This window comes from Ochotona princeps, chromosome 31 (assembly GCF_030435755.1).
Source record: "Ochotona princeps isolate mOchPri1 chromosome 31, mOchPri1.hap1, whole genome shotgun sequence".
Taxonomy (NCBI): Eukaryota; Metazoa; Chordata; class Mammalia; order Lagomorpha; family Ochotonidae; genus Ochotona; species Ochotona princeps.
The window spans coordinates 9254656-9280179 of NC_080862.1; the positions used below are offsets into that span (position 1 = coordinate 9254656).

The window sequence follows — 25524 nt, forward strand, 5'->3', positions numbered from 1 at the left end:
ACCAGGGCTGGGGCTGGCCTGGTCAGGAGGGCCCCCTGAACCATCTGAGCACCTTAGACTGCCATGATTTCGGATCTCACAGCACATCCCCCAGACATGTTGTCCAGCTACAGAGCACATGGGTGGGATCAGGTCACACCTGTTGCTGACTCCAGAGAAAGGATGAAAAACATACCCAGATGCAAATGCAAAAACAAGGGTCTGATTCACTAGCAGACCTCAGGTACCTCTTCAACAGATGGAAAGAAAAGTGGTGTAACACTTCAGGCTAAGTTCTACAAAGGGCACCCACACCTAGGCCTGTGGACACTCTGAGCTAGACATGAATGACGACAGGTCTTAGAACGTCTCTGTATGAGAGCAAAGAAGAGTCCCTGTGAGGACAGATGAAGCATGTCACCTCACATGATCACTCCAGTAAAAGCCCAGGACATTCTCCCTTCTTCCAAGGCCCCCGAGGGGCATCCAGAGACCATCTGTGTCCCCAGCATGGATACAAGCCGACAGCAAGGGACAGCATACCCTCAGTCCCTCACCTCTGCAACAACCATGAAAAACCTAATGGTTTTGTTATGAAAATAAATGACTGACTGAAATTAACAGCAGGATATAGTTTTTTTTTGGAAAGCTATAAAAATTGTTTTAAGTACAAAATATAACTACAATTAAAACCTAAGCTGTCAGATTTTGGAACTTATTAAACAGTTGAAGCACTCATGGAAAGGCATTGGGAGAGGCAACAGAAATAACAGCTGCGATAGTAACAGGTAAAAGCTATGAATCAAAAAAAAGGAGGAAAAAGCTTCAGAGTCAAGCAAATTAAGCAAACAGATAACATTCTGTGCCTTGCACAACACAATGGAAGCATGTAACAGGCAAAGTCAGACAGACGCTCTTCACTGCAGCTAGTGAGAAACGAATAATCTCGGACAGCCTTCAGCAGTGACGGAAACCCAACGACACTAAAACTACTTCAACGCCTAGAGAGAACAACTGTCAACCCAAAGCATAACAAGTTAAACTACACTTAAGTCCCAGGGCAGCAGAAACAAGGTTCAGACTCTACAGCCCTCCTCATTAGTGTACCATCACAGGAAAGTCACGAAAATAGAACTCCAAAACATGTATTCCAGGCAGAAAAGGGTCCTCAGGGGAGGTTACGACAGTGGGGGCAGATGCTGTGGCACACCGGAGGAAGCCACCCCCAGGAAGCCTGCGTGGCGTAAGGAGTGCCTATCCAAGCTCTGTCTCCTCCCTTTCTGAGCCAGCCTTCTGCTAATGCATCCTGGGAGGCAGCACATGACGGTCCAAGTGACTGTGCCTGTCACACGTGTGAAGACCTGGGTCTCCTGGCTTTGGCCTGGTCCAGACATGGCTATTGGAGTGAACCAGCGAATGGAAGATTATTCTGCTGTTCTGCCTTTCAAGTAGATAAAAACACATTCACCACTGCCCCTAATCCCTCAAAAAGTGGACAAAAGTACTGGTATATAGGTATATATTTGGGTAACAATAAGTCATATGAACAGTTAAATATTCACACATCTAAGCTTCTTCCTCAAAACTAGCAAAATTTTTACTATAAAATTATTGTTTTAAAGATTTGTTTATTTTTACTGGAAGGGGTGATTTATAGAAAGATCTTCCATCCGCTGCTTCACGCCCCAAATGCCTATAACAGCTAGAGTAGAACCAACTGGAACCCAGGAGCTTCTTCCGGGTCTCCTGCAAGGGTGCAGGGCCCCAAGGCTTTGGGACATCCTCCATGGCTTTTTTAGACACAAGCAGGGAGCTGGATGGGAGGGAGAGCAGCCAGGACACAAACTGGCACCCAAGTGGGAGCATGGCTCCTGAATGTGAGGATTGGTTAATGACCCACTGCGCTGGGCCTTATAAAACTGGATTGTTGGGCCTGGCGGCGTGGCCTGGCGGCTTAAGCCCTCACCTTGAACGCCCCGGGATCCCATATGGGCGCCGGTTCTAATCCCGGCAGCTCCACTTCCCATCCAGCTCCCTGCTTGTGGCCTGGGAAAGCAGCTGAGGACGGCCCAATGCATTGGGACACTGCACCCACGTGGGAGACCCGGAAGAGGTTCCAGGTTCCCGGCATCGGATCGGCGCGCATCGGCCCGTTGCGGCTCACTTGGGGAGTGAATCATTGGACGGAAGATCTTCCTCTCTGTCTCTCCTCCTCTCTGTATATCTGGCTGTAATAAAATGAATAAATCTTTAAAAACAAAAAACTGGACTGCATTCACATGGGCAACCACCAACTTCTCACTTCCGAACAACTCACACCCAAACGATTCATATTCTTACAAAAATGTTCTTAACATGGGAATACATTTGCATCGTAGTGAAGAAGAGACTTCGCTAGGTAAGGTTCTGTTATTAATGCTCATGTTAGTTATAAAAATGATCAAACTTGTAAAATGGAAAATAAGAAAGAATGGTATTCTAACTAAGTTCACAAAAAACGATCTGGGGAGCAGTGCTAAGCAGTGTGACTGCAAGGACACTGCAATCAAGTGAAATCACTGGTTGCAGTGCTAGTAATTCCATACTGGGCACTGGCTCAACCCCCAACTGTTCCACTTCTAAGCCGGCTCCCTGCTAATAAGCCTGGAATGAGAGTGGAGGACAGCCCACGTGCCTGAGCCCTTGCCACTCACGGAAGAGACGCAGATGGAGTCCTGGTTTCACTACAGCCATTCAGAGAGTGAGGACAGTACATGGGAGATCCCTCCCACTCACTCGCTATCACTCTTTCAAATAAGTAAATAACTACAAACTTACCACTCTACTTCCAAGTCCAAATGCCATGGTATCACAAAGAAATGTAGGAAAAATTTTGGCAGTAGAGAGGGAATGTCACAAGACATTTTCAAGAGAAACACAGAAATACTGCATTTATTAGCTGACAGTAGTTCAGCTCCAATCCATTTTAATGTTATGTCATCATGAAGATGGATTTTTAAGAGCTGTTAAATTGGATTTTAAGTTGGATTCTGCTCACTATGTTAAAAAAAAAAGAGGGTGGCTGTATGCCACTTCTAAGTTGTGAGAAACTGCACAGTATCCCACAGGCAAGCAAATTTTATTAATTAAAAATTATATTTAAGAATGAAATGAAAATATTTTCTTTCCATTTCTCAATAATTTTGGTTGAAAACAAAATAAGGCTGCTAAGACATAGATACTTAATAATTCTGCAACTAATAAGCAACCTCCAGTATGTCTTCCAGTCTAGTATTAGTCAGAATTACACACTATGCAGAGTGAACCTAGAAGCTATAGCAAAGGTATTTATTTGCCAGACAACTTCATGACATAACGAAACATGTGGAAATTAAAACATAAGTTTATTTTTGTTTAAAGTTTTTTTTAATTTGGAAATTCACATAGTGTTTTTTTGTATTATGAATCTCCTGTGAGCATTCTGAAGAACTGTTACATGCTGCCTTCTAATATGGGTCACTCCAAGCCTAGACGCTCCCTTCTCATCGGCTGACAGCTGCCAGGAAGGCACGGAAGAAGCTAACACACAGATTTCATAGTTTCCTAATTCCTAAGACAGTCACAAGACAAACTGCTGGCCAATCAGAAGTAAGCGGAAGACATGCAGAGCAGGCAGGAGGTGAGGATGCTTCTTGGAGACACTCTGGTTTCCTGACCACAAGCTGGAGGCGCACTGCTCGTTCTTTCTGCGGCACTCGCACGCAGAAGTGATGCTCGGGCCTCAGGAGCTACCTTGTGGCCACGAAGAGGAGGTCAAGAGCAGGGTTCGTAAACCTCCTACTCTCCGTTTACAGCACAGTAAGTTTGGTTTCCTGTACCCTGGTGACAGAGTTATCAGTCTCATTTCTAAGCACAACAGAATTTGACTAAAGGGTCCGATAAGTCTTTAGCTTTGCTTATGGTTGTGTGTACCATGTATAGTAGGTATTCGACCAATGGTCTTTAGATGAATAAATCAAACTGGAAGGCATAAAATAACAGAAGCCATGATCTCAGGCACAGGCTACATTAAGTCCAAACAAGCAGCAGAGCATTCAAAGTAAAGGGAAGCCAGAAAAGACTAAATACAAAGGTTCAAAGACAAAATTCCACCTTTCTGGCTACATGGAAATTCTTGGGTCACAGAGAATCCCATCATAGTCTAGTAACATTTGAGCAACAGCAGGCATTATTTCTTTCCAAATCAATATTTGTCACAGGTGGCATTTTACTGCTCCCTTATCTGTGGTTTTGTTTCCTGGGTTTCAGTTACCTTCAATTAATCACAGTCTGAAAATATTAAAGAGTAAAGAAATAAACTATTTATAAGTTTTAAGCTGTGCATGGTCCTGAGCAGCGTGATGAAATTTCATTCTGACCGCCTGCTCCAGCTGTGGGCTGTAAGTCACCCTGCTGCCTAGCATTTCCACACGGTAAACGCTACCCACTCACTACTCACTTAGTAACTGCCTCACCATCTGTCTACTGCTCGTCTTCAAGTTACCCCTATTCTACTAACGGCCCCCCAGCGTAGGAACAGTGATGCTGCCAATTCAGATAGTTCAAAAATCAGATGTAAAAGTTGCTAATATTGACACAAATAAATACCATCCGTGCTTTTGACTGAGACTAACAAAATCCAAACTTCCTATGGCATAAACAAGCAATCCAACGGTGAGCTGCTGCTGACCTCTGACCTTTCTGTGTGCTGGCAAGGCTGCTCTGAGCTCCAAACACTGCCTCTGCACTTGAGGCCGACGGGAAAGAGGAGCAAGGCCCACCACACGCTCTTTCACCCCGAAAGCAGAAATCTTCCCAGAAGCACCCCACCTCCCACCTGTGACGAAGGAAAAGGAACTCTGTGTTAGCTTTCCCTTTGCACCTCAAAGTGCAAATGCTGTAGCCACCGTGTGTAATGAGTGCTTCGTTCAGATGAAAAAGGCATTATTAGGAGACCTGAGCGGAGAACAGGTTCTAACTGAGAGCAGTGTGAAGAACCAGACGGCAGTGGGCATGTATGAAGGCCTCGCAGGGGTCTTACTGCTACCGAGGGATGGTCACAGATTCAGGACTGTGTTTGGACTGAACAATATAAAAGCTCTGGAAAGATTACTCGTCTCATGAGAAGCTGCTGCCATATCTTCAGCAGATCTGACTATTGGGAATACACCCAAATCAAGTTTTCAGTTGTTATGAAACTGAGCTCTTCCTGACTTACATACTCAAAACCGACCATCCTTTATACAAACAGAAAGAAAGCATCGGCGAATCAGACACATCCACTCCGGTATTATGTGATACTACTGTGTGCATGATAAAGTCAGGCTCAGGACGCCAAGGGAAGAACCTGGATACTCTTAGAAGCTACAACAAAAGTCCTATTTCAAGAGAACACATTCAGATGACTTTCACTACAGCACACTGTTGTAGCATTTCTATTCTGATACTAGTAACGGTAATCTTATACTGTGCTTATACTTATAAATAAAATTTTAGGTGCGTATATACAGTAGAAAACACACGATACACACAGCTCAGTATTATCCACACCTTCAGCCATCTACTGGGAGCTGGAGTCTTGAAACACATTCTCTGCAAATAAAGTGAAACGTTTATACATTAAAAATGCTCAAGAAGTGTGCACTCACCAGGATACTGCTTCGCTGTTAGCTCTAATTTATGAGAGAGCAGCATGGCTCCACTGGTGTTGTCTACTGTATAAACCTGCACAGAACCACTGTGGAAACAGAACAGACTTGAGTGAAGATCAAAAAAAAAAAAAAAAAAAAAAAAGGCAAATTACAGGAACTCTTACGTTCTTATGGTAGGAGTATTTAACTAGAAGAAAATAATTTTGTAAGCAATGTGCAGTCACCTCATAAATTTGAACAAGTAAATCATTTATAATCTACTAGTTTTTAATCTAGATAAAACCCAGAAATCTTTATTTAATGTGTATCAGAATTCAGTAATATTCAATGTACTATTGTATATAATTTAAAAAGTTGGAACTAAATTTAAAAATTTGGAATGCCCATCAATAAGAACAAGTACTGTACGACAATGAAAAAAAAGGTGAATTTTAGCCACAAGCATTAATGTGATAGCAAACATCTATCTAGAATCCTATTTGTATGTAGTTAAAACAAAAACACAGTAAAAATATAGCCAAGAGCAGTGACTGTCCTGAGGCAGAGGGGACGATCAAGGAAGATGAGCAAACAGGTGGCTGTAGGTCTGGGAAATATTATTTCTTAGGTTGGATATCTTTCAGATCCTCCTTTTAATAAAGAATCTATTTTAATACATTTTAGCTTATTTTTAAAGTTGTAACTCAATGTTCTACCACTTTAAAAAACAAAGTGCTCAACCTCTAAAATCTTTCTCTCTCTACCTGCTTCCAACCAAACACCTTCAGATGTTCTATTAAGGCTTATTCATAAATTACGATAGACATACAGTTTATAAGGGTGTTAAGAACATCTTAAAAATGAGATCTTTGGCAACAAAACTTGAAAATTCAAAAGTTTACCTTGCACAACCAAAGGCCATTAACCGATACTTGTTATTTACTGCTACACACGTTCCATCAACAACATCTTGAGGCCAAACTCCATGAAGCTGCTATAAAGAAACAGTGAAGGCTTAAAAATGTTTTGCCCAAACTTTCTGTAGTCCATATTAATTCCCTGTGAATAAATGTCCAATTTCCTAAGACTTTTAATGCTTTCATCTGCACAGAATAATAATCCATGAGGACAACGACCTAAGTGTTTTGTATGAAAACATTATAGTCTAAAAGAAAATAAAAGTGAAACTTTTCACTAGTGGGTTCAAACATTGTTCCAAATAAGCTCAGCACACTGCTGCTGGATGTATTTATAAGATGCTAAGGAGAGATTTTCATCCTCCAAACACAGACGAAGCTGCTCTCTTACCGTCAGAGTGCACTGCAGAACCGCAATGTCACCTCACTCACTCACTAGTGTCACTCTCATTAAACTAGCACATAATGCTTAATTTCCTAGCTATGGAAAACAGTATTCCTTTTCTGAAAAGATTTTTCTTTAAAATGTGTAATTTTGTTTTGATTTATTTAAGACAGAGAGAGAGAGAATATGAATGAATATCTCATCCACTGGTTCACTCCCCAAATGCCTACAACAGCCTAACTGGACTGGGTTGTGTCAGGATCCTGGAACTCCACCTGAAACTCCCATTAGGATGGCAGGGACAATCATCTGCTACCTCCCTTGGCGCCTATTAACAGGAAGCTGGAATTAAGAACAGAATTGGGACCCAAACCTAGGCATTGTAACATTGGAAATGGACAAACAGCAGCTCAAACTTACTGTACAATATACCTACCAATGTTCCAGAAGCATTTCATCATCTGTATATTGTTTACTCTTCTCTACATTCTATTGCTTTGTAGTATAATGGTTAATAGTGGCAGGGTATCTGATACACTGACCTCAGAGCAAGAGTATTATTACCCCCTCAAATGAACATTTGGCTTCATTTTTTTTCTTACCTGTAAAGTACTTAGGGTAATGAAACATTAAAATTTGTAACGGTGAACTACTTAGGAACATGCCCAGGGGGTGGCACATTGGCTCAACTAGCTAATCCTTTAACTCCAAGCATTGGAATCCCATATGGGCGCCGGTTTGTGTTCCGGCTGCTCCGCTTCCCATCTTGCTCCCTGCTTGTGGCCTGGGAAAGCAGAGAAGGATGGTCCAAAGCCTTAGGACCCTGTGCCCGATGGAAGACCTGGATGCTCCTGGCTTCAGACGGGCTCAGCTCCAGCTATTTTGGCCAGTTAGGGAGTGAACCAGTGGATGGAAGATCTTTCTTTGTGTCCCTCCTTCTCTCTGTAATTCTCCCTTCCCAATGAAGAGAAATTTTAAGAAAAAAAAAAAACACTCATCATTCAATATAAATAAGTGATGTTTTATTAGTAAGCCTATATACTATTTGATATACAAATGTAAGATTGACACAGCTCGGTTGTCTATTACTCCACAAATGAAGGCAATTTCAGACTAAATTCTAAGACAAAGCATGTTAGTAGTTTAGTGAGCCCCAAACCTAGCAAACTACCATACAGCACATTTTATTTGAGTGATCCTCTTGGTAAATATTAGAAAATGTCATATAACAACTATTTGAATGTCACTAATACAGATTTTTCTAAGTCTGAAATCAGCTAAATTCTACATAAAACTGAAATTGAGCCAGCCACATACCATTTAACAGGAGAATGTTCTCATTGTTCAAACATACTTACTAACACCAAGCTACTATGCCTACATGTCATCAGGCTTTATATTGTTGACCTGAAATTCCTCAACGTAATGCCTGACTATAAAGTATTTGCTGCTTCTTTAGTAGTTGTATTTTTTTTTTTTTTAAATTTTAACAGAATGGCAAAGATAGCGTCATTATTTCTTCTGATTGCTGCTTCGGTTGAAATTCATTTGTCCAACACATGCTTTGCATGTGCTTATTATTCATGAGGTGCTGCTGCAGCTGCTGAGGACATGGTAGCTGTGGGAAGCCACCAAACCCCCCACTGGTATTCCTGAATCCCATCTCACTTAGGAGACAGCAGTTCAAAATATAGATGCTATATACTGGAAGATTGTGGGGGGAAGCAATCTCACTGAAGTATGGAGGACAGGCATATGCGAAGCAGGTTTCTACAGCAAAGTGCCTTTTGAACTAAGTCGAAGAGGCCTATATGTAGACAGGCTTGAGTGGATGGTGACAATGGAAAGCAGTATGCCAGGCAAAAAATAGAACAGGACGTCAAATACTGCAATCATTGGGTGCATAAAAATACTTTAACCTTTTCCACGATGAGTTCTAACAGAATAAACAAAACAAAATGTGCATCTCAGTAATACCACAAAGTGAGACTAGAATTATCATTCAGGACAAGAAGAAAGAGTATCTCAGGGTTCGGGACTATCGCCCCTCTCACTATTCCCTCGCTCCAATTATGCAACTCGCTGATATCCAGGCTCATCTCACCATTTGCTTTCTTCTAACTAGGCGGGGTTGGAGAGGGAACTTATCTCTGCGAGGGCCATGTGGGTGTCTGCAACATGATCTGGGGGCCATACAAAATCACCAAGGTAACAACCACCCTCATGCAGACTGGCGGGCTCTCAGGTCCCACTCACAGCAGCCTTGGTAGGGCCAAACGACTGCAAGAATCAGCTCTGCTTTAAAAACAGCTTCAAGCAAGTATCCACATACACCCTTATTTAAAATTGCCTATTTTTATTTTCCTTTTAATTTTAAAATAATGCCCCTTTGTACCTTCCTACTTGCATTCGAATGACTGAGATCTACTTCTGTTTTTGCACAAAGCCTACTTTGTTCTTCCCCAGTGAAGCCTCAGCACCCACTGGGCTCACTTGACCCTGGTTTTTCCTGTCCTGCCAATTCTTCACTGGCTTATCAGCTCTCAGAGTAGCCAAGAGTTTTGAAAAATGTATTTTCTCCAGGTTTCGTGCTCCTTGGCAGCAGGCATTATCTTAATGACACAGTTTGTTAATTCCAAACGGAGGATAGTATTATCTGGTATTTGAACACACCTGTTGAACACTTCAGTACATTTCTGAATTATCAGTTAACACGAGGGAATTAAAATGTTTGTGGAAAATTGAATAAAAAATTAGTTTATTTTGCTATATATATATACACACATATAAATTTATGTCTTTTCCATTCATGATTTATTAATATCCACCTGCTTTCAGCTGCTTTTAAAAACTCTTTATTACTATCTAGTAATAAAAGCTGAGAACATCGTTTGCATTTGTTTTAAAGATTTATTTATTTAAAATAGCTACACAGAGACGGATAAAAAGATCTCCCATCCACTGGTTCACTCCTCAGATGGCCCCAACGGCCAGGCCTGATTCAGGAGCTCCATCGGGACCTCCCATGTGACACAGTGGCCCAAACACTGGGGGCTACCCTTCTCAAGTAGCAGGAAGCTGGATCAGAAATGGAGCTGCAAGAACACAGTCCAGACACAATCCAGCACCACCTGGGACGCTAGCTTCCTCGGCCTCCCCTTACTTACTAATGCTCCAACAGCACACCCTGTATAATTCCCCCCTCCTTTTTTTTTTTTTTTAAAGATTTATTTATTTCCTTCAAAAGGCAAATTTAAAGAGTGAAGAAGATACAAAACAAAGATCCTTTATTTGCTGGCTCACTTCTCAAGTGGCCACAGTGGTCAGAGCTGAGGCGATCCAAAGCCAGGAGTCTCTTCCAGGTTCCCATGCGGGTGCAGGCTCCCAAGGCTTTGGGCCGTCCTCCACTGCTCTCCCAGGCCACAAGCAGGGAGCTGGACGGGAAGTGTGTACTTGGGACATGAACTAGTGCCCACATGGGACCCTGGTGTGTGCAAGGCAAGGGTTTAGCCACGGAGCCATCATGCTGGGCGACCTGTACTAATTCTGAAGTACACACAAGCAACGGCTATTTTTCAGTCCTAAAATTATTTTCAGTGTAAACATGTAAGTACCAAATATAACTATAATAATTATGTTCTGTACTAAAAACAATGTGGCTTTACATTTCTTTTCATTCTCCTTTATGTATTATCAGAAATGTATTATTTATTTATTTTTTTTTTATTTTTTTTTTTTTTAAAGATTTATTTTATTTTCATTACAAAGTCAGATATACTGAGAGGAGGAGAGATAGAGAGGAAGTGGAGCTGCCGGGATTAGAACCAGCGGCCATATGGGATCAAGGCGAGGACCTTAGCCACTAGGCCACGCCGCCAAGCCCAGAAATGTATTATTTATAAACTACTATCTGAAAAGTTGATAAGGGGAAATATTAGGACTACAAAAGCTGTTAGCAGGTGGATGACAACTGAAGGTCATTAAGCTAAGAACCTTTCCCAGTTATAGACTGAACATGAAGATTTAGCTTATCTGATTTCTAAAGGTCAATTTTTATAAAAATGATTTTCAAAAAGCAAAGGAAGTTGGCATTGTGGTCCAACATTCTATATTACAGTACCAGTTTGAAGGGCAGTGACTAGGAAAGTAGCACAGGATGGCCCAAGTTCTTAGCTCCTCCTGCCCATTATACAAGACCCAGACGGAGCTCTGGTCTCCTGGTTTTGGCCTGGACTGGCCATGGTTATTCTGATCATTTGGGGAACAACCAGCAGATGGAGACTTGTGTATTACTGTGTTTGCCAAACATATAAATACTGAAGAGAGAGGGGGTAAAAAAAGACCAGCATGTGGCACAGTGGGTTAAGCTACCTCCTGTGAGGTCAGCATTCCATATGGGAACAAGTTCAAGTCTTGGCTGTCCCACTTCTGATCCAGTTCCCTGCTAACATGTCTGGGAAAGCAGCAGATGATGATGGCCCAAGAACTTGGACCCCTACACCCATGTGGGAAGAAAATCCTGGCTTAGGACTTTGGCCTGGCCCGGTGCAGACTGCAGTAACCACCTAGGGAGTGAATCAGTGGATGGAAGACTGTTGTGTCCCCCAACTCCTGCCCAGCACTTTCTTGTGGAAAGCCTGTCCTAGCCCCAATTGCTCTGCTTCCTATCTAGCTTCCACGGGAAAGCAGAACATGGCCAAGGGAGCTGGGGCCCATGTGCAAGCTGAACACGGAGCTCCTGGGCCATACTCTAAGCTGGTGTGACCATCTGGAGAGTAAATGAGCAAATGAAAGATCTCTTTTTCTCTTTCTCTTTCCGTGTGTGTATGTTGCCATTTCAATAAATAAATCTTAACGTAAACTGGCAAAAATAAAGAAAGGGAGAGGAGGCAGCATTCACTGTGGAGGCTAAGAAGTGTATGAATTAATTAGTAATCCCTTTAACTAGCCAAGCAAACAATGCGAAGAAATAGCTACATTTACACTGTTCAGTGCAAAAGAACCTGTGAATTCAGATGTCTCTGAATGGCTGGACTAACAGCAGCAGGATGTTTACCAACACTATTTAAAAGGTAGCTGGGTCCCCCTAGACAACCTCCACAATGCTCCCCTACAATGCTCCACCCAAACAGAAAACCATACAATTTTCTTCAGACAGACAGAAACTCCAGAGAGGTCTATGCACCACACTGAAAACAAAGGAAGTAAAAGTTTACACTTTGATTTGGGACCCTTTAGCCTAACTATTTTGTAACTCAAATTCCAGAATGCTAGGACAGCAAGGAAGGGACTGCGGAAAACTTGTGCAAGGAACACGGGAGACAGTGCGGAGACAGAGGGAGGAGCCAGGAAGCAGAAGGACTCGAAGGCCACTGGGCACCCCGAGGAAGTAATCCGGTCCGCGCATCCTGTGGTGAAGACTGCAGTGGACGGAGCCAAGTGAAACTCAGTTTTCAACAATTTCAATTTTAGTTCTGAATCACAGTAAACCAATCAATTCACATTAACCATCCATGTATTAATGATTAACCATTAAAGGCTTGTGTATGAATAAGAGTATAGGGAATTCTCATCTCCAATACAACTGAAAAATATTACAGGATATTTACACAATTGTTAAGATACTTGATGTGCTTGGTATATAAAAGTTAACAAATGTGTACATTTATGAATGTGTGTATAGGAACTTACTAATTGTTCTATAGAACAACTCCCAGTGGGAGGAAAAGATTCAGCAAAGGAAAAACAATTGTAACCTATGATCCAGGTATTAATAATAGCGTTTATATATTAATACAGACAACAATCTGTAGTAATCTAATAAAAAACCATGAAGTTATGGGAATGTGAGATAATATTTAAGAAGTGAGGTGCGAACAGGTTAACGGAGTTAAATGGTCATTTTCCATAGGAAGAAGTTAAATGGAGTCTAAAAATTTAAAAAAAAAGATGGTAGTTAATACAAATAGCAAAATAAAAAAAAGAATTGTCTCTAAGAATGGAAACTGAACATGAGGTAACTAGGACGGAGGTAGGAACCATAATCTTTATCGACATGCCTGATGTAATATTCTACTTGTACTATTTTCAAATATATCTTGAGTAAAAAGATTGTAAGAAAATTAAGAAAAGCAAATATTCAAAATGAGCCATACCTCTGCAGTGAATCTACTTGATACTGGTGTAATAAATCCAACTTTGCCATCATTAAACACAACAGCAAACCCATCCAGTGTGGCGCAATATTCCATGTCTCTGACGTATACATCTGCGAAGCCCAGATATGAACCTACTGATGAAAAAATAGGCACATAAAATAGGATTATAGGTGAAGTATTTTCTCACTTCGCAAGTATCTTTACTGAAGGGCAAAGGGACAGAGTCTATCCACTGGCTACTCCCCAGCTGGCTACTACAGCTGGTATTGTACTAAGTTTTAAGTCAGGAAGTCAACTCGGGTCTTTCAGGTATGTGGCAGGAACCCAATTACTTGAGTCACCCGAGTCTGCATCAACAGGAAGCTGGAAGCAGAAGTGTAACTGGGAACTGAGCCCAAGTCTTTCAAGGCGGGATGTGGACACTTAGCTGCTGAGGCTAGTGCCTCTCCCACTTTTACTTACAAACACTGTCAAGACAGAGTCAAAGGCAGCAGCAACGATCTGGTAAGCCTAAACAATTAAATACTCTTTCCTACTAAATCTTTGTGTCTGCCTCTGCATAACTGAATCTACAGGAAAAAAAAATCATCCACAGAAAACCTTTTCTAGACCAATAAGCATTTCTACTTATTCATTTAAAAATTACTGGTGAACAAATAATTTATGCATTGATGAGGCACAGCTTGACTTCAACAAACGCACATAGCGTGTACTAATGAAATCAGTGCAGCTCGTATTTATTAGGCTCCCAAACGCAGTCTGTTCATAAACTCTGCAGCAGTTACATGGTGAACCACACTCCTCTCACTGCGCTGTGGCACACTACATCTTTTTAATTTCACCTATTATTTCATTTTTTTGTGCCCATTATTCCATCTCCCTCCACCCCTCTTACTTTTCCCATTTTCTAGTATTTATATTAAGGCAGCTTATTTTTTCATTGATTTCTACAGGGGGAGAGAACATGTGGTATCTTTATTTCTCTGACTTACTGTAGTCATCTAAATGTCCTCCAGTTTCACTTCACAGCAAATGATATCATATTACCCATTTGGATGGTTGAATAGTATTTCATTGTGTTATATAACATTCTTTTTCCATAATCTAAAAGGATGATACGAAATATTAAATAACTGGTTCTAACTCATGTTCAAAGTATAACTACCTCTAGATGACTGCAGATCTACTGAAAATGGTACTGTGCAAAGATTAATGGCTTTCCTTCCGTTTGTCATTCCTTCCCAATGAATAAGATGAAGAAGTCCATCAGAAGTTGCAACTAGGAGATCTTCTAGCACGGACTGCAAACTGTAGGAAAGAAGGCAACCTACAATCAATTAACTGGCAAGACTGTAAACGCAAAACGAGTGTGATTATAACTATTTTAGAGACTACTTACACAAGAAAGATTATGGAACCATTTGCAAAACAAATGCTTTTATCTGCAACTTAATATGAAACTTTAGAGACATATCAACCATATATATACACCTAATTCTGTTTTGCATAAAAGTGTCTAGAAGATTGAGTCACAAACTTGCTGAATTTGATTTAAAAAGTTAGAAATTAGAGGCAGCAAATCAAAAGACAGAAACCCAAGTCAGATGACAGGAAAGAAACAGGCAGTGAGAACCCACAAGAGAAACAGACGCAGCCAATAACAGTGGGCAGTGTGGAGCCAGAGCAGTGTCAATCCTCGGGCCGGGTCCGACGGAGCTCCCACTAACCACGTGTGTTACTTACACACTGCAAACAAGGCCAGAGTCGTTTAACAACTGAATTTTAAAATTTGAGTTTTAATTGAAGACCTCCACGTGGCTACTGTGTTGCAAGGTATTGTTCTAGACCAATGTATAACTCAAGTATCAATGAGTCTTACATTCCTAGTTCATTCAACAATTTTGAGACACAATTTTGAGACACAGAAGAAAAGTGCTGCCTTCACAGTCCCTTTCAGTCCCAAAATGCCTGCAGGGGAAGCTGCTGGGACGGGCCAAGGAGCCAGGGACAGACCAGCTCTCCCAAGGCGGTGGCCAGGACCCAATTACCTGACCCAGCACCACTGCCCATTGACAGGAAGCTGGATTGTCTAATGGTTTGCTTTGATCACCAACATCTGCTCTGCTCTAAGGGCAGTACTAGTTGTATGTCTGTGGAAAGGAGAAAAGAACAAAGGGCCAAAGGAAAAGGGAACTCATAAATGAGACTGGAAACAGATCGACAGAAACAAGAAAGAGAACCTGTAGAAACTGACACAGAAATCCAAAGAAATGAGAGACTCAAGACAGAAACTCACACACTACAAAGAACTCCAGCACAAGGATGGAAATGCATATGCGTGTGTCCTATTACATTTTCTTTCATGTGTATGAAAACAGGATATTTTAGAAATATTTTAGTCCGTAATATTGAAAATATTTCAAGTATTTAATTCTTACAAGTAAATTACAATTCTTTGAAGAGCTGGCTTCAATGACTCACTCTCTAAAGAAGCTGGCTATGAAGCATTTGACATGTTTTCTTCCCAACTATGAAGTACCAACCAATATTAAACTCAGGTGTTAATTTACTCAGGTTTCATTCTTGAATTCCACAGAAACCTTACTCAATTAGAATGCCCATTTCATACAGTTTGCTTTTAAATTATGCATTTTCATTCCAAAATCATATTCATATTTCAGTGACAAAATTTATGTGCAGTATATGATGGATAAAGTGTAAAATCCTTCCGTATTTCTATAAAGAACTTCCAGCACATGGCAAGGGAAGCAATTAACCAGGCAGTCATTGGTTTACTGGTAACTTTTATTCACAGGAGTCAACCTAGATTTTCTCAAATTACATCCTTCCTGACCCCTTTTCTCTAACTATATGAAAATTAGCACAAAGATGACCAAGGTCTCTAGGTAAAACATTATTGATTTCCTTAAAAATGAATAGATAATATCTACATTACAACCAACAAAGCCGTAACAGAAAAATAGCCAATCATGAAAATAAACAGGAAAATGTGCCCCATAGATAATTATAAAAACACGTCAATATTAATAGACAAATAGGCAATTCTGACGTTGAGTAAACAACTTCAATGTAACTGTGGTAAACATGATAAAGAAAACATACTCTTTCTGTACATTTTCTGGAGACTCCTCATTAAACTGAAACCAAACAAACCGACATGGTTGATGTCAGTTATTAAAAATACTGAATAGTTCCATCGACGCTGGTATATAAGACTTGATATAAGCCATCCAAGTGCTTGTCCATCACAAAAACTGTAGCAAATATATATTAATTTTTAGTTTAGCTGGGGGATGTTAGACTGTATTAATAAGTGATCTATACTTTTTCAATCTGTACTAGCTCTTAAATATTTTATCATACTTTATTATAAAATACACAAAACCACACAAAAGTTATAACCCCAGAAAGCCTCTTCAACTACTAACTTAATGAACTTAATATCAGCTATCTAGTATTCCAGATAAATGGTCCTTAAAATTTAGAAATTTGACTGAATTGTAAAGGATTTAATCAGGTTACACAACACTTGCTGGGCATTATCACATGCTGCCAGATAAAAAAGTTCAAAGCAAAGACTTTTTCCCAAATCTGCACCCCACTTAGGTCTTACCGTCAGTTTTTCCAGAACAATACATATCCTAGTATCACCATCTTCCTTTTAAAAACAAACAGTAGAATTATTTCATATGTGTTGGTATTTTTTACCCAAAAATATACTTGGAAGCTCTTTAAGTTAAAAAAAAAAGTCCTGTTTTCACAGTTGCATATTGTTTAAATTTTCCCTCAACACAATGGTAACAATATACAGCTAAACTGAAAACCAAAATGTCAACTGTGAAGCTATTAAGAAAAAACAAAAACAAACAAAAAAACAAATTACACCTAAGGCTACTAGTCTTTTTCTATGAAAAGATCTAAAACACATTTTTCGCATTTTGGTGCTTCTAGCTACCTGGTCACAAAACCTATATTCACAGTTGGTTAAGAAAGCTCAACAGTCTTTCGAGTATATTCTAGAAAGTCTGAAGGCTTTAAAAACAAAGAACTTCTCTCTCTCCCTCAGCTGCTATAATCTGTCAGCATCTTCTTGAGGAAGGAATCAGGATTATGTTATCATATCAAAACAACTCTAGAATCGACTCAAAACACAAATTTCAAATTATGGTTGGCATCTCAAATGTGCTTTATTATAACTTAAAAAGAATGACAAATATCCATAGAATTTCGAATGGCTTATAAGACTTAATCGAGCATTTCTAAAGCCCAAAAGTTATCTTCAACGAAAGAAATAAAATCAACTTTCCTTTTTATGTTGTCATTAACCAATTACACTGTCTACTGTCATCACAAAATGCCGAACTTAAAGAAAGCCCTGTACCTCGTAATAGGCGCTTGCAAGTCCAGTATCTTCCTCATATCCAAGTTCAATGCAGGAGCACACTGTTCTTCCTTGAAATGAGGTGTCCCCTTCATTTGTGGACTTCCTCTAAAAGAAACAGCAAAATATCAAAGACTTGAATTCACCTCCAACTTAGCAAACGTACACCCAAAGTAAATGTAATCAAACTTATCAGCTGTCCATTCTTCATAGTCACACATGAAAAGGACCCTTCTAAAATGTGTATGGAGTCACACACGAAAAAGACACACACCTAAGAGCAAGTGCAGCAGCTGTTCTTACCAGTTTAAAACGACTGAGCTCTTTCTGAACCGTTATACACACTGCATGCCCCCAATAGTCCAAATGGTTAGTTCATCTTCTTTTTCTAGACGCCTCGTCTTTGATTCCCATGCTTTGCTACATATCAGAGTTTGGGTGGAATTCAGAGATGTTTCACTAATTAGCTGGCTACAAGCAGGAAAGTGGCTAATCGAAAAAATCTCTGGCTGCAGCACACTGGCTAGGTCAACGCCAAAATAAGTGAGCTACGGCACACTCCTGCAAATGTCCAGGAACTATTCCGGAGCCTCTACCTGTACATAGAGAGAAGCAGACCACTACTCTTCAAAACCTACCTTGGGATCTGTATTTCTCTTCTACATATATTATCTCTCCATGCTGACAACAACCAGCCTGCTGACAACACGCTTTGTCCTCTCCCCTTCCACTCACCTATGATATTGGAAATCAATTCGTCAAAACTGTTAAAATTCTGGGCAAAGAATCAGACAAACCTCACAACTTCAGAGGTTCCTAGCCGCAGAAAATGATCTTGACGTGCAGAAATCTGTGTTCACCACTTTTCACAGAGAACATTGGTGGCACTTTATTGCCACCCTGTGCTGCTACTAATGTGACATCAACGTTTAACTCTTTCTGTATCTAAACAGCCAACCTAGCTGAAGCTGTATGATCCAGGCTGGCACACCATTAGTAAGCTTACCTGATGTGACAGTCTCTACAATGATTAAGAGTAACTTATTTTTAAGTCACATTTAAACCTCTAATCACAGACATCTTGCCATGCATTTCCTAAGAATTTTTTTAAGGACTTACTTATTTTTATTAGAAAGGCAGATTTACAGAGAGAAGGGGAGACCAAAAAAAATCCCCCATCTACTGGTTCACTCCCCAAAAGGTGTTAAACCAATCCAAACCCAGGAGCCAGGAGCTTCTTCTGAAACTCCCATGTGGGTGCAGGGTCCCAAGATCCAGGGCCATCCTCTACTGCTTTCCCAGGCCTCAAGCAGGGAGCTGGATGGGAAGTGGGGCAGCTGGGACTTGAACCAGTGCCCACATGGGATCCTGGAATCAATTGCAAGGGAAGAATTCAGCCACTACGTTCTTGTACCGGGACCTTTATTATGAAGATTTTCAAGTAAGACTGCTAACTGTGGCTCCTGCTGCTCACACGAGTTCATCTAATTCCTAAGCCTGTCTGGGTACCTCCTGTCTATCTTGGACCTATTTAGTCACACAAGTTTAATAGTTCTCCAAAGTCACTTTTCTGTTTCAACTTTCAGCTTAAGGGTTAGAGAAATCTTTAACTTCTTTTTAAGATAGTAATATTACTTCTGTTAATTAAAAGTAATAGAAACCTCATCATTATGCTAAAACTGAAAAATTTTTTTAAAATATGGTTGATTAGAGCTAATGTACAGAGATACACATTTTGAAGCCAGAGACCAGTACTGTGCTGTTGCAAGTGAAGCTGCTTGCAAGCGGTACATGGTATCACACGCGGGTGCTGGTTTCAGTCCTGGCTCCTCTACTTGGATCCAGTTCCCTGCTACTCGCCAAGGAAAAGCAGTGGAAGATGGCCCAGGTACCCGGTCCCCTGTCTCCCACAGGGGGATCTGGATGAAGCGCCTTGATTGGTCTGTCCCAGCGCTGGCCACTGCCGCCCCTGGGGAAATAACCAGTGTATGGAAGATAATGCTTCCTCCTTCAGCAACTCTGGCTTACAAATAAATCTCCCGAAAGAATTTAGAAAAAAACAGAATCTTAAAGCACATTTACATAAATCCCGATTTCTCAATGACTTAACACTGCAAAATCAGAAATAAATTTCACAGGAACACTTCCATTTTGTTCCAAATACGCTACAGTGCAGTAACCAATGCAGTAACAAATCCTAAAAAAACAGCTGACCTGACACTACATTCAATGGCTTCAATCTAGCTTCCACACAAGCGAGATGTAATTAGAGTTAAGGCAACCGACATGGTAACTTCTGCACAAAGAAGTGATGATATGAACGCTAACTAACAGGCTGAGGATGAAATGAGGAGGGAACAGATACTACAGGTTAGCTGCTGGTAATACGATGTTCTTCACACCTGGCTGCCCCAAGAACCTGGGGTGAACTGGGTATGACCACATGACTTATTTCAGCTTATCAAAAGTGAGGAGGAGGTGCTGTACATGGAAAACTATGCAGGAACTGAAACTGTGCTCTAGAATATGCTTGTTATGGTGCATAAAATAATTTCCAGTTAAGAACTTTGTTCAGTTAAAAAAAAAAACAGTTCTGGGCCTGGCGCCATGACCTAGCAGCTGAAGTCCTTGCCTTGAACGCCCCGGGATCCCATATGGGTGCCCGTTCTAATCCTGGCAGCTCCACTTCCCATCCAGCTCCCTGCTTGTGGCCTGGGAAAGCAGTCGAGGACGGCCCAAAGCTTTGGGACACTGCACCCATGTGGGAGACCCGGAAGAGGTTCCAGGTTCCCAGCTTCGGGTCGGCACAGCACCAGCCGTTGCGGCTCACTTGGGGAGTGAATCATCGGACGGAAGATCTTCCTCTCTGTATATCTGACTTTGTAATAAAATAAATAAATCTTTAAAAAAAAAAACAGTTCTCCACATAAGTGATTTTATTAACTATGAAACCTGTGAATTGAAGAGAACAATGAAGAAAAATTAACAAGGCTTAAGAAGCTTCTGGCTACAGCATGACGCACAGCAGCACACGTGGAATGCAGTCCCACAGCCAGGAGAGAGAGAAGAGTGCTAGGAGCATTTGAGGAATGGCGGAAACTGTTTCAGATTGGACAGAAATCTAAACACCCAAGCAGCTCAGCAAATTCCCAAGATCATTTAAAGAGATCTATCCTGAAATAGATTATACTTACACTGTCCAAAGAATATTAAAAGTGGCAAAGTGCCTGACTCTTCGCTTGCAAGGAATCTCAACAAGGTCAACAGCAAGTTTTTCATTAAACTATGGATGCAAGAAAACACTGGGACGACAGTTTCAAATACTGCAAGGAATAATGTAGACCAGGCATATCTCTCTCTCTCTCTCTCTCTCTCTCTCTCTCACACACACACACACACACACACACACACACACACACACACACACACACACAGAGCCTTCAAAAAGTAAAGGGAAAAAATAAGGCTTTCCAGGTAAACAGAAAGATCAGGGAATTTGTCACAGGTAGACGTTATCTTGAGGAAAAGACAGTAAGTTCTTCAGGCTGAATGAAGGGACAAGAGCTAACAACTCAAAACTGTGAACAAATAAGGAACACTGACAAAGTACAAAAATAAATACAAAATTGAGAAGCATTTTAATTTTCATTTAGAAATCAGTTTTCCTACATGATTTTTAAAAGGTTTATTTTTATCGGAAAGACAGATTTACAGAGAGAAGAGACGAGAAAGACTTGCCATCCACTAGTTCACTTTCAATGGCTGAAGCCGAACCAATCAAAAACCAGGAGCCAGGAGCTTCCTCTAGGTCTCTCACAAGAGCACAAGGTCCCAAGGACCCGAGTCATCCTCTATTGCTTTCCCAGGCCACAAGCAGGAAGCTGGATGGGAAGTGGAGCAGCCAGGATGATCCAAAGTCCGCTCCCCGCCCCTCCAGATCCTGGTGCTTGCAAGAGGAGGATTAGCTAATTGAGTCATCGTTCTGGGCTCCCTTTCATACATGATTTAAAAGGTAAAAGAATAAAATGATATTTAACAATGTGTATTAATTAAACAATTTAGAAGGACATAATTTGTGACTGAGAACATCAAAGCAGAGGGATGAAGATGTAGTACATATTTGGGATTCCAACAACAGTCTCAGAATACGTGGAAGAAACACTGACAGAACTGGAGCGAACAATTCTACAATAATATTATGTAACTACTATATTAAAATTTACATTACAGGTAACAGTTGCAGAAGCCTCAGTATCCAACCCTGAACAACGGATAGGACAAGAAAGAAGTCTCGTGAAGAAACAGAATTTGAACCACACAATTAGCCTCCTAGAACAGACACATGTTGAACACTTTAGCCCACTGAATCAGGACATTCTTCTCAGGAGGGAACAATGTCGTGCTAGATCCCAAAACGTCTCACTACCTTCTGAAAGACTGAAACTGTATAATCTCACCCAACCACAACAGAGAGCAACTAGAAATCAGAACAGAACAGAAAGCATCACCAACAGGTTAAGGAAGAAATCCAAGTGAAAGCTAATAAAAACAAAACAGAACTTGATAGACAAAATGAACACAGTATTTAGAAGCAAATTTATGACTAACGTGCCACACTGAAATGCAGGATTGCAAATCAATAACCTAATGAAATCAGAAAAAAGCAAACTCAACTCAAAGCTAGGAGGAAAAGTATACACAATTTTCTGGAAGAAGTCACTTTTCCGACTATCACACAGCCAAGCATGACTGCTTTGTTGATTCCAGCAACATGAGATTGAAGGCAGCTGACGCCGCAGCTCTCTGTGGAGCACAGTGCCACACAGGTCGGAGTCACACCGGGTAGAAGCTCTGGAAACCCGAGTTCCCGATGCTATGGAACATGAAGATACGCTAATTCACATGCTGATACTCCACTACACCAGACAAAAAATAAGGTTCTGGCACCAAGTTATACAGGGTGGGGTGAAATTCCTGTTCTGACCTCATTCAAGTCTCAGGACAATGACTAGAGTACTCTGAGGGATCATGCTAGCCCACAACAGGGTTAACTTTACCCTTAAAAAAACTCAAACAAGCCTCAATGTTCCAAAAAATACCCAAATAACCCAACTGCCATCCAAACAACCTTCAACATGCTTTAAAGGAAAAAACAAAAACCAGGCAATTAATAATGTAATACAATATCCAGCATCCAATCTAAAATTACTGGACATGTGATATGACCCTGCAACTCTACTCCTAGGTATTTATTTACCCAAGAGATAGATATAGGATGATGGGATAATGGAATGAAACCAGAATCTAAATATCCAGACAAGTTTGGCATTCACTTTTTATCTGTTATATTCCCTCGTTGGTTTTATTTAAAAGACAATGGTATTCACAGCTTAACGGTGTAAAAATTTTTAAATGCTATAGGAGTACATGTGAGGAGGAGCTATTTCTTGAGTATAAGGGAGGGTAAGAGGTGAGGGCAGAAATATTACACAGCAGAAAAGATGCTTGACCTGAACCTGAGAACCAACTCAGATATGTCATCTGCAGTTTTTATAAAGAGACAGCAGGAAAAGTAGGCTAAGCAAAGCAAATGCAAAGAAACAAAGGCATTAAATTATAGAAGAATTGTGGTTTAATGTATCTAAAATATAGCTTCTATATTACCAAACTAGAGAGCTTAGACTTCATTTTGTTGGGACTGGAGTGCAACAAATCCTTACCAGGACAAACAGGGTTATTAGAACAGTTCTGACATTTGATACAAAGGATAGATTTCAGTGCGCAGAACAGAGACCAGAAGAAACGAACTAGCAAATCGGCTTTTTCAGCAAGCCAGGGAGAGGCCTTGAAAATACTCAAAACTAACAATGAGTAAGACAGATTAATTCTAGAGACTATGAAAAGCTGTGATCAGTCCATAAAAGCAGATTACAGAATATGAAAACTGAGCAAAGAATGCAAGTTTTCTATCTAACACAACTGTACAAAAGACTACGGTGATGACAATGAAGTTCAGTAAAGTAGCAGCATATTTGGTTTGGTAGGAATGCAAATGAGCAACATTTAGACACAGTATACTTATGATTGCCTTTTAGTTGGATTTATCCTGGAAAAAGAGGCCTGAAGCTCAATACAATGATACTAAAGAATCAGATCTTGGGGCTGGCACGTGATTAAGCCTCCACCTGTGACTATGGCCTCCCACAGTAACGCTGGTTTAAGTCAGGTTGCTCCACTTCCAACCCAGCTGCCTGCCAACGTGCCTAGGAAGAGCAGTGGAAGACGGCCAAAGAGCTTAGGCCCTTGCACCTATGTGGGAGACCTGGAAAAGGCTCTGGTGCCCTTGTTTCAGGTTGGCCCAATCTTGACATTCTACTGGAATAAACCAGTAGATGAAAATTCTCTCTCCTCCCAACAATGCCGTTCAAATAAATTTTACAAAACTTAAATCAGATTTGGATCTGACATATACTGTAAAGTTACGACCAGAGCAAAACAGCAGGAAACACTAAAGCAACATCCTCAGGTACTAAATTTGTATGGTAACTTAGGATGCTTAATTCACAACTTCACATTAACTTCATTTAAGCAGATGAGTAAAATGAAATTCATAAAAACAAAACGGCAAACACTGAAAACTGAATACTGAAAGCTATGAAAGGCTTTGGGAAAGGTAATGTAGGAAAACGACAAGCAAATTTTGTTGTGCAAAAAATCATTTGGGACAGGCTACGAAAGATTAAAAGATGACAATTCAGGATAAAATAAAGCCCAAACTAAAGCAGCATTATTGAGATAAACAAGACAATGACATGTAGTGTATACATAAAAGGCAGAATCTAGTGGACTTGGCCCACATTTACTACAGTATTATTCACAATGAGAAAGAAATGGAAATCACATGATTATTAACAAATGAAAGAAGAAAATGTGGCACACATCCTCTCAGTCGTGAACAAAATCTTGTCATTCACGAACAACATGTGTGGAACAGGAGGCAATTATGTTAGCTGAAATACGAGCTCTGTGCCCTTCATCACTAATATCAGACAATTTTTGCCTCCGTTATGATTGTGTTCCAGCCAGCCACCTACTACTTTAGGGTTTATTTGTGGATTGGTGAATGGGGAAAAAGGGAAAAAGAGAAATGATTTGGAATGTACAATAATCCTGAACAATGGAGGCAGCATAAGTTGAGACCAGTAAGTTGTCCTTTCTTCTATGATGAAAATAGTATGTTCTCTCCTCTTTTCTGAATGAGTTTAATCACAGGTTTTGTAAAGTGTTTCATCTTCCATCTACAGTGTGACAGCATCTTAACCTTAAACACTGGTCCAGCTGAGGACACAGATCAGAAACCTTGATGAACTCCCATAGTTTTCATTTGCAGTTGGTTCTAGCGTGCTAGTGGATGTGGGGCATCAGTGTTCAGCAAAGGTGGACATCTTATTGACTGCTTATCTCAAAGGCTATTCCTTGATAAATTAATTTCTCATTTCTGTATGCTTACAGATAGTATTCTGAGTTAGTATATATTAGTGTATATATGGTAGAATATGTATCTTTTCATATTAACTACATATACCAGTGGACAGAATTGCTGAAGGTCACATCTTGACCTTTTATTTTCTCTTTTGAAACTTCAGTAAGATTAAATATGAAATTGTCGGGGATAAATTAAACATTATTTATGTGGTTTTTGGTTTTTTAGATTTATTTTTATTGGGAAGGCAGATTTACAGGGAGAAGGAGAGAGAGAAAGATCTTCCATCCACTGATTCACTCCCAAAATGTACAGAACCAAGCCAAACCAAAACCAGGAGCCAGGAGCTCCTTCCGGGTCTGCCGCAAGAGTTGTAGGGTTCCAGGGCACTGAGCCATCCTCCACTGCCTTCCTAGACAGTAAACAGGAAGCTAGATCGGAAGTGGAGCAACCAGGGACAAGAACCGACGTCCACATAAGATGCTGGCACCTGGAGGTGGAGGATTAGCTAGTTGTGCCAATGCATTAGCTTCTATGTTTAGCTTACAGAGC

The 25524-nt window shown here is 40.6% G+C and overlaps 1 protein-coding gene across 2 annotated transcripts in view; it reads right to left on the reverse strand.

The window, feature by feature from the left end:
- Positions 1–25524, reverse strand: part of RIC1 (RIC1 homolog, RAB6A GEF complex partner 1) — an 87078-nt gene that overhangs the window by 32282 nt on the left and 29272 nt on the right. Inside the window, exons 4-8 of one of the 2 annotated variants that reach the window (XM_058657317.1) lie at positions 17490–17597; positions 14253–14395; positions 13085–13218; positions 6530–6621; positions 5646–5734 (exon numbers count right to left, since the gene is read on the reverse strand). In XM_058657317.1, coding sequence (XP_058513300.1) covers positions 5646–5734; positions 6530–6621; positions 13085–13218; positions 14253–14395; positions 17490–17597 — 566 coding nt within the window. Of the gene's footprint in view, positions 1–5645; positions 5735–6529; positions 6622–13084; positions 13222–14252; positions 14396–17489; positions 17598–25524 lie in introns of both variants that reach the window. The other variant, XM_004591816.2, reaches the window with a different exon arrangement.